General features: G+C 47.4%; 1 protein-coding gene and 1 long non-coding RNA gene across 3 annotated transcripts in view; both read right to left on the bottom strand.

The window, feature by feature from the left end:
• LOC143275913 (uncharacterized) overlaps window positions 1–6,276 on the bottom strand; it is a 33,048-nt gene extending 26,772 nt beyond the window's left edge. For both annotated transcript variants that reach the window (XR_013053480.1, XR_013053481.1), the window contains exon 1: window positions 5,604–6,276. This is a non-coding gene — a long non-coding RNA (uncharacterized LOC143275913). The remainder of the gene's footprint in view (window positions 1–5,603) is intronic.
• A 100-nt stretch (window positions 6,277–6,376) lies between these two features.
• LOC143276108 (uncharacterized) overlaps window positions 6,377–10,000 on the bottom strand; it is a 90,917-nt gene continuing 87,293 nt past the window's right edge. The window contains exon 2 of the mRNA XM_076580504.1: window positions 6,377–8,172. Coding sequence (XP_076436619.1) covers window positions 6,838–8,172 — 1,335 coding nt within the window. The 3' untranslated portion in view covers window positions 6,377–6,837. The remainder of the gene's footprint in view (window positions 8,173–10,000) is intronic.

The following is a 10,000-nucleotide window of genomic DNA, read 5'->3' as shown; positions in this document are numbered from 1 at the left end:
CTCAAGGTATCCATTCTGTACATGGTATAATTCATGGTTGGTAAAGTGACTCAAGGTATCCATTCTGTACATGGTATAATTCATGGTTGGTAAAGTGTCTCAAGGTATCCATTCTGTACATGGTATAATTCGACGACGACGATGACGAAGAAGGCATAATGCGTGTTCGTCTTCCGTTTCAGACAAAGTCCATCCCTTCCCTCGAGAAGTATTAGTGAGGTCCTGTCCACACACCGTGCTGCGTGACACAAAATGTCCACGTACCTCAAGTCTGTCTGTTTGCTCAAAATGAATAATGAACAGACATAATAAAAGCCTCCTTCTGTGATCAACGTATCTTCAAAACACTCTGGTCTGCTTTTGAATTTTGTCATTGACTGCCTGAGTGACTGATCGATTGATTCAATGACTAACTGATTGGTTATTCAACTGATTGTGACACACACACGTGGACAGGCACACAACGATGAAAAAGAGATAGACGATCAGCAGACAGACAGACAGGGAGACGAACACACACACACACACACACACTCTCTCTCTCTCTCACACACACACACACACATACACTAACATGGTATACCCAAGTATGAGGCCCAAAGATATATTTTTATTTATCTATCATTTACCACTGTACTTATTTTTTTCTTAAGAAATATGCATTCTATTGTTGTCTGGTTCCTTTCCACTCTCGATATCACCTTCTGTGGGTCACCGCATTGTGCTTGTTCTTCCACTTAGCAGTGTCCACAGCCAACTCTCCGTGGGGACGTGGTTCACTGTTGTAACGTGCTATATGCACACCACATGCTCCTCGCTGTCCCACATTTCATCCGCACTGGCACGCCCCCGTTCATATCTGCTTCATTTCACCCGAAACACACACAAATCCACTGCAGTGCATTTTTTTTTTCTATGCTTTGAATTAAATCTGGTTTGAATTACAAACATCATAAAAAACACACACCAAAAAACCACCAACAACAAAAACCCCGCACAAAATGAATTCTGAAACCAACACACAACACAAAGCATTCTTCTCACTCTTCTTTATCTCCTCTGCTTCTCCCCGTCTCTTCCAGTGCTCTCTTCTCCCGCTTCTCCTCCTCTTCTCCTCCACCCTCTTCGTCTCCATCTTCTCCTCCACCCTCTTCGTCTCCATCTTCTCCTTCACCCTCTTCGTCTCCATCTTCTCCTTCTTCCTCTTCTTCTACAGCTTCTCCGTCTTCCTTTTTTCTCAAGGCCTGACTAAGCGCGTTGGGTTACGCTGCTGGTCAGGCATCTGCTTGGCAGATGTGGTGTAGCGTATATGGATTTGTCCGAACGCAGTGACGCCTCCTTGAGCTACTGAAACTGAAACTGAAACTTCCTTTTCTTCTTCTCCGTCTTCCTCTTTTTCTCCGTCAACACAGCGCGCGTCACAAACTACTTGCAGGCAAGTGGTACTATCATCATCATAATTATCATACCATCATTACTATCATCATCATCATAATTATCATACCATCATTACTATCATCATCATCATTATATCATTACTATCATCATCATCATTTTACAATGGCGTCACTAACTGCTTGCAGGCAAGTGACACTACTAGTAGTATCACCATCATCACCATTATCATACCATCATTACTATCATCATCATCATCATTATCATACCATCATTACTATCATCATCATCATCATTTTACAGAGGCGTCACTAAATGCTTGCAGGCAAGTGGCAAGTAGTATCATCATCATCATACCATCATTACTATCACCATCATCATCATTATCATCATCATCATCATCATCATCATTTTACAGAGGCGTCACTAAATGCTTGCAGGCAAGTGGCAAGTAGTATCATCATCATCATTATCATACCATCATTACTATTATCATCATCATCATCATCATTTTACAGAGGCGTCACTAAATGCTTGCAGGCAAGTGGCAAGTAGTATCATCATCATCATTATCATACCATCATTACTATTATCATCATCATCATCATCATCATTTTACAGCGGCGTCACTAAATGCTTGCAGGCAGTGGCAAGTAGTATCATCATCATCATTACCACCATCATCCATCACTTCAAACACACACACACACACACACACACATAACCCAAACACACACACAAACACACATACATTCCATACCAAACACAATCACGAAAAGTGATGCAAATTGAAATCCATATTTATTTTCACATAGTTGCTGACTACAATTGGGTCTAAACAAGGTCAAAAAACGTGTGGTACATCATATACACTTATGGCATGTAATAAGGAAAAACAACAACAACAGCAGCACTCAAAAAACACACATTGCAAATGAAGTATTTCATATCTACATTACTCTATCCCTTTCCTCCCAAAATGGACTGAACAAATGAGACACTCCGTCACACCAGCATGATAAACAATTGTTTCACTACTTCTAAACACAGTTGCTGGTGTTGCTTTCTGTGGTCTGGGTGAGGGGTGTGTGGATAAAGGGCGTGTGTGTGTGTGTGCATCGATGGCTGAGCGTTTATGGGGCATTCTGACTCAACTTTTTTTTCCCAAGGTAGGTTGTGTGTGAGGTGGCGGGCAAATCTTTGAACGTGATATTTACCTTCATATTCAAAATTTATACGCACATACCATGTGCACATCATATGCAAGTATGTATTTCTCTATATATACACGGTGTGTGTGTGTGTGTGTGTGTGTGTGTGTGTGTGTGTGTGTGTGTGTGTGTGTGTGTTCAAGCATGTACGTGCTTTGCATGTAATCCTTGGTCCGCTATTTTCAGACTGGACGTATTGGTTTTGAATATTTCCAAATAAATTAAAAGCGTTCCTGATTCACTGTGACCATGGTTAGTTATAAGAATGACCGACATCTCCACTTTCTGGCACCCAAGCACAGCCCCTCCACTTTGTCACACACACACACACGTACACACACACGTACACACACACACGTACACACACACACACACACACGTACACACACACGTACACACACACACGTACACACACACGCGCGCGCATCCAAACCCCCTCCCTCCCCACACACACCGTGGCTTGGAAATCATATTTCCGCAAAGGTCGACCGAAACAAAAAGTCCGTTACCAAAATCAGCAGATATGTTTACATCACATCACACCTTGAGAAATGTGCATTTTGAGCGAAAGGAATCGAGAGGAGAGAGTTTGGGGATGGGGGGGAGGGGGATGGGGGAGAAAGAGAGAGAAGCGCTATATAGTTCCCATCGTGCTAACAGGGGCAGACATGACGTCAAACAATGTGAAAGAAACTGACGGAAGTCCGAGGCTTGGAAATATACTTGACTTGCAACAAACTACCACGGGTGTCATTGGAGGCTAGCCCCTGGGAGAAGAAGAAAAATAAGATGCAAAAGAAACACAAGAAGAAGAAAGAAAGAAAAAAGAAAGACAAAGAAACGTGGACCACACACACACACACACACACACACACACACACAGGTATATAAAAGACACTTCAAATGTTGATGCCCAGAAAAAATCCGGTTCCAGTTTTAACCCGACCGAAACGAGCAACAGAATCCGGTTCACGCCCAAAGCACACGGAGAATAACACCGCTGATCTATCGACACAGAACGATGCCACTAAACATCAATTAACTTCACAAGATATTTCGACTGAAGTGCCCACCTCACATCGACAGAGTGGTGGTGCATGTGTGGCGGTTCGAACCAAGTGCACAAGCACAGCAGGACCAAAGTGTCCAAGCATGGTTGGATCAAAACACAAATGTGTTCAAATAAAGCGCACAGAAAAAACAAACAAACAAAAAAAACACACCAAAAAAACGAAAAACAAAATAAAAAAACAAACAAAAAAAACCCGTGGTGCACAGGGTAATCTTAAGAATGTCTGAGCGCTGTTCGATCAAAATGGACACATGAAAAAATATTCTGCTTTGTCTTCCCCTCCTTTCTTCTTCCTATTTTTTTCCTTCTTCTTTCGAAAAGAGTGCAGAAGAAGAAAAGCGAAGAAAGTGCTCAAAAGTGCTTGGACTACAGTGCAACAACATCGCTCGACCACAGTGAATGCTTTGTTTTCCCACCATACTGCACATTTATATTTCAGGAGTTGGTTAATTACAGTCTGTTCACAGGACACCCACTGAGGTGGTATGGCCAAAGGGGGATAACCTCCACAGGACCGTGTGGAGAGGGAGGGGACATAATCAGAGCGACAAACACGTGGAGTCTGAATTGCGCGACTTGCATGAGGGAAAAGATGTCGACTGACGTCAACACCGCAGTTATCGTCAGCTGTCGTTGCACCGTGTTCGAAGTGAGACCATACCATCAAGAAAAATCCGGAGTTTATCCGTCACTGGGTGTACATTCACTTGCACAGTAGACCACTGTGAAAGCCCGTGTATCCTGCGCCGCAACCCTTAACTCCATCCCTCGACCTTCGCTACATAATGCTAACTGCAAATTTATTAATGCTAATGCTAATAGTTCTACTACTACTACTAATATTAGTAATAATAATAATAATAATAATAAGTGAGACATATCAATCAGATAAACTCGTGTTATCAACTGTCGTTCCCAGTATTCATTCTTTTTCAAATCTAATTTACAAATATTGTGACCTCCCATACCCAGTGACATCCAAACACTGTTTTAACGCCAACTAGTTAGTCAGCTGCAACTAACATTTTCAGACAAGAAAAAATCTACAACGAAGAAAAAAATCTGAGATCTTAGCCTGATTTTTGTGACCTGCGAAGCAAAAGACATTCCAAAGAAATAACAACGAGTACATGCACCTAGAACTGTCAAACAGTTTAGAAGTATCTATGCAAAGTTCCAGAAATCAACAACAAATTCCCCTGTTTTGTGCCTAGTTGCATTACAGATGAGGACCATGCTTCGTGGTACTAAAGTTTAAAATAGCTGTTGTTTAAAAATCAAGTTACAATTTCTCCAATGACAGACTGCTGTGCAACACATGATGGAAATTATATCTATGGAAAACTAGACAAAAGAAGAAATCCACAACAGGCTCTGATGGCAAAAGCTAATTCCCTCTCACACAAATGACAAGTATTTCCAATAATGCATCACTTGGCGAACGTTTTTGTAATGCGGAGATCTAGTAATTTATTCTGGGCTAAAATGTAATGCTTTTACTGTTTTACGTTACGTTGAGAGCTAGTCATCTATTCTCGACTAACATGTATTCCTTTGCTGCTTCATGTTCCATACAAACGGAGACAAATTTCCGTTAAAATAAAACCCAGTCGATTCCCAAAAATCGCTTTGTACAGTAAAGTCCGTGAAAAAACGAAAAGCACCGACACCAGAAAGGATCCACCTGGATAACATAGAATGCACTGATTCTGCAATCACACACACACACATACACACACATGCACATACACACGCACGAATACAACGAACACACACACACACACACGCACGAACACACACACACACGCACGAACACACACACACACAAACACGCACGAACACACACACACACACAAACACGCACACACACGCATACACAGAGCCACTCCTCCCTCTCGCCGACATGATCCAAACGAGTCACAAACCGTAAGCAGTGTTCAGTGAACAGGACAGCTGTGTGCAGCATCCCCCACACGGGCAAGGCAGAAGATTCACAAGGACAGTGTCCAACACACCACAGAAAGACATCCGAGGAAAGGGCATCAGTTCACAACTCTCAGCAGAAAGGAACAGCACGGTCTTTGAAAGCAGTTCCGAACAGGTACCATCATTCCTCACACTGGGGAGGGTGGTGGGGGGTGGGGTGGGGACCCGTTCAGTTTCAAACCGTTGACAATCCGTAGCAACACCAAGTCATCACGTTCATTTTTTTGTGCCGCTCACGTCCATAACCAAACACATATTAATTCCTCGGACTCGTTCTTGCCCCTAGGCCGATTATTCACTCCGTGGATAAAACCAAGTAACATGTTCCTTTACCTAAAGTGGCTAAAGAGTCCTAACATAATCCATCCTGAAGACTTGTGTAAGGCGTCAGATTCATTCAGCTTCCATGCCGTGCGCGTCCATGTAATGTCTCAGATCCGTTATATTTGTCCAGGTCAGTGAACATCCATGGCAAAACCAAGCAATATCTGAGACTGTGTTCAGTTCAGGGTATTTAACATCCACGGCAAAACCAAATAAATGTCGGAGACTACGTTCTGTTTTTGGTCGTTCACGTGCACAGCAGGAACCAGACAGTGCGTGGAGCGGGGGGAGGGGGGGCGGAGGGGGGGGGGGGTCAGTTGTGGTGGGGGGAGGGTCATGTTGACCAGACAGTGTGTGGAGGGGGAGGGGGGCAGTTGAACCAGACAGTGTGTGGAGGGGGAGGGGGGACAGTGTGTGGAGGGGGAGGGGGGCAGCTGAACCAGACAGTGTGTGGAGGGGGAGGGGGGGGCAGCTGAACCAGACAGTGTGTGGAGGGGGAGGGGGGCAGCTGAACCAGACAGTGTGTAGAGGGAGTGGGGGCAGCTTGAACCAGACAGTGTGTGGAGGGGGAGGGGGGCAGCTGAACCAGACAGTGTGTAGAGGGAGTGGGGGCAGCTTGAACCAGTGTGTAGAGGGAGTGGGGGCAGCTTGAACCAGACAGTGTGTGGAGGGGGAGGGGGGCAGCTGAACCAGACAGTGTGTGGAGGGGGAGGGGGGCAGCTGAACCAGACAGTGTGTGGAGGGGGAGGGGGGACAGTGTGTGGAGGGGGAGGGGGGCAGCTGAACCAGACAGTGTGTGGAGGGGGAGGGGGGCAGCTTGAACCAGACAGTGTGTGGAGGGTGGGTGTCTCAGTTCAAGTCGTACTTCTTAAAGTGTTCCTTAAGAGCCTCGTGGTACTCCTGGTTGGTCTGCTGGCCCAGGGACGCCGGCCTCTTCTTGCTGCGCTGCTTGCTGTTGCGGCGCCTGAAGACGTTCTTGAAGCTCTTGAAGGGGTTGGACTCGGAGCCCCCCGGGGGACCCAGGCTGGTGGGGCTGGGGTTCATTGACACCCTCTCCATGGGCAGCATGCTCATCTTGTCCATGTTCAGCGTCAGCTCCACGCCGGACAGCGAGTGGGGTCGTTCCTTGACGTTGGCGGGCGACGTGTCGTGGTCTGAGGGCGAGGCCAGGGACTGCGGCATGGAGGACGCCTTGGCCAGCTCCCCGTACTGCTTGGCGCTGTCCTGCGGGGTGGGGCTGAGGAACGCCTCCTCCTCGTCGCTGTACAGGCTGCCCCGGTTCTGCCCCGGCGTGCTGAGCTGCTGGCACGACTGCGAGGTGCGGGGAGAGCGGGACAGCGACTGGTCGAGGTGGTGAGGGTGGGGGTGGTGGAGGGGGTCTGTGGGGACGGGGGATTCCTCCTTGCCCTTCTCCACCTCGCTGGAGACCTCGGGCAGGTCGTTGAGGCGGAAGGGGTAGTCCACCAGGCTCTTGCAGCGCTCCTTGCGCTCCTGCTGGCGGGTCTTCTTCACCTCGTCGCTGCTCAGCCCTTCGCTAGTCCTGCGGCAGACGGCGGGGGACAGGGTCAGGTTCTCCTGGCTGCCGTAGCGCAGCGTGCCGCCCTCCACCAGGGTGTCCAGCGAGGCCGGGCGGTGCAGCTCCAGGCTGCTCTTGTGCCGCTTCAGCTTCTCCTTCACGGACCCGAACCGGACCTTCTGCCCCTTGTCCTTGTTACGCAGCACCACGGGTGTCCCCAGCACCGCCCCCCTCCCCTCTCCCGCCTCCTGGGCCGTGCTACCCGGGGTGGTGCTGGTGGTGGCGGCGATGCCGTTGCCCCCGGAGTAGCCGTGCACCTCTTTGAGTGCCGCCAGCAGCCGCGCGTTCTTGGCGGCCAGGTCCTCGATGGCCGACTTCTGGCGGCGGATGACGTCATCCTTCTCCGTCAGCAGCTCCAGCACGTGCCGCTGCTCCTTCCGCATCTGGCCTTCAAGGTACAGCAGGTGCGACAGCAGGGCCGACATCCGTTGCTCGTGCTGCCCGCGCGCCGCCTGCATGTCTCGCTCTTTCTTGCGCAGCTGGGTGCGCAGCGCCACTACGGCCAGGTTGGCGCGCACCTGCTGGTCGTACAGCGAGGTCTGCAGGCGCTGCACGCTGCCTGACTGCTGCCGGACCTCCTGCCTCAGGAACTGCACCTCCTCCTCCATCTGGGGAACACACACACACACACACAGAGGATAAGTCATTAGTTCTTGTTTATGTGTTAATTAAACTGAATTGTTTGTGCAATCAAACCAGAGTGTGTCTGTGTGGGAGCGGTTTGTTTAAACCATTTAAAGTTTAATTAGTAGACCCATTAGTCAGTATAACTACTTGCTTCTTTTTTCCTGTCGATTTTGCAACACACTATAAAAAATTTAAATAACAAACCAACAAAACAAGGGGGAAACAGGCCAGATAAACAGGGAACATCCCGGTTATCCCAATACAATCCTTTCGGCATCGTGTCCACACAAGCACTGATCAGTGAATATTCGTAACCCGAGTATTGTTCACATTGTAATAGTATCCTCTACCTTTCAGTTCCATTCAGTTTGGCTCTTCAGGCCTGACTAAGCGCGTTGGGTTACGCTGATGGTCAGGCATCTGCTTGGCATATGTGGTGTAGCGTATATGGATTTGTCCGAACGCAGTGACGCCTCCTTGAGCTACTGAAACTGAAACTGAGTTTGGCTTACATCACAACCAGCCGCACACATCACGGCTGTATCTGCATTTAATTTCACAAGAATTTACACGGTTTCAGATTCAGTTTAGTTCAGTTGCAAAGGAGGCGCTAGTCACTGTGCTCGGACAAATCCATATACGCTAAGCAAATGCCTGACCAGCAGCGTAGCCCAACGCGCTTAGTCGGGTTTGAACAAAAAAGAGACAGAAAAAATGATAAATAAATTAGTTCAACTGACTTAATAAAATTCAAGATTACAGAGACACCCTATTCTGATTCACACCGATAACTGTTTTTGTTTCAGCCTATGGAAAAAGTAAATCTATAAAGTGATGTAGCTCGGATCTTATTACTTGCAAGACCGACAAGAACACCATGTGTGAATCATACAAGTCTGTACACAAAGAACAAAGTTAATAATTTTTAAAAACTGAATTTTTTTTCATGCAAAATAAGGTATTGGGGATGGATTAAACATTCTTGGTCGTATTAAAAAATGAAATGAGGAAAGAAAACAATGAAAGAACTAGCATCCATCTTACACCGTGTACGTATTGGAAGGATCATAACATGTTCCTCCATCATGGAAACAGAAGCTTGGCCTGGAAAACCCAAATACAGAGACAGCCAATTCTGAGAGATCGAAAGGGAGGGGAGAAGAAGAACAACAACAACAACAAGGAGAGAGAGAGAGAGAGAGAGAGAGAGAGAGAGAGAGAGAGTCATGAAGACTTAGCGGTTCATTTTTTCAATCTTCTCGCAGTGTGTTAACGTTAATTAATGAAAGGGATGGGGATGGGAGTGTGAAGGTAGAGAGGTCGGGTTTGGTGGGGGTGGGAGAAGAGAGAGCATTCAGCCTCTGGGGGAAAAAAAAACAAAAACAAAAAAACAGACGGCGCTTTGTTCTGGCAGGAAACAAGGCCGTTCCTTCACCAGGGACCCCCCTCCCCCCTCCGCTCCCCCCTCCCCTCCCCTCCAGTCCCCAGAGCATGCATCGCGCCAAGGGATGCCGCCCGCCCTCTCCCTACCTCAACACTTTGTGTTCTGAACCTCTATGGACTGAAACCAGCACGGCGTGAATTTGAACGTGCGGAACAAATCGTTGTGGACTTCTAACTAAACGGCGCTAATTGACTCTGCTGACCAAAAGGTTCCACAAAACCCCAGTGGAAGGATTCCCAAGGACGGATGATGACCACCATCCTGACCTGTTATCTCAGTCTGATCTATGACAACTGCCCTTCACCGACAAACGTACTCGTCAGCAGCAGAGAAGGGGTTACTGTTTAACACTCCGTGCCAAACAA

The sequence above is a fragment of the Babylonia areolata genome, chromosome 31, assembly GCF_041734735.1.
Source record: "Babylonia areolata isolate BAREFJ2019XMU chromosome 31, ASM4173473v1, whole genome shotgun sequence".
Lineage (NCBI taxonomy): Eukaryota > Metazoa > Mollusca > Gastropoda > Neogastropoda > Buccinidae > Babylonia > Babylonia areolata.
The sequence above is the reverse complement of the archived record's forward strand: the minus strand, read 5'-3'. Positions and strand labels throughout refer to the sequence as shown.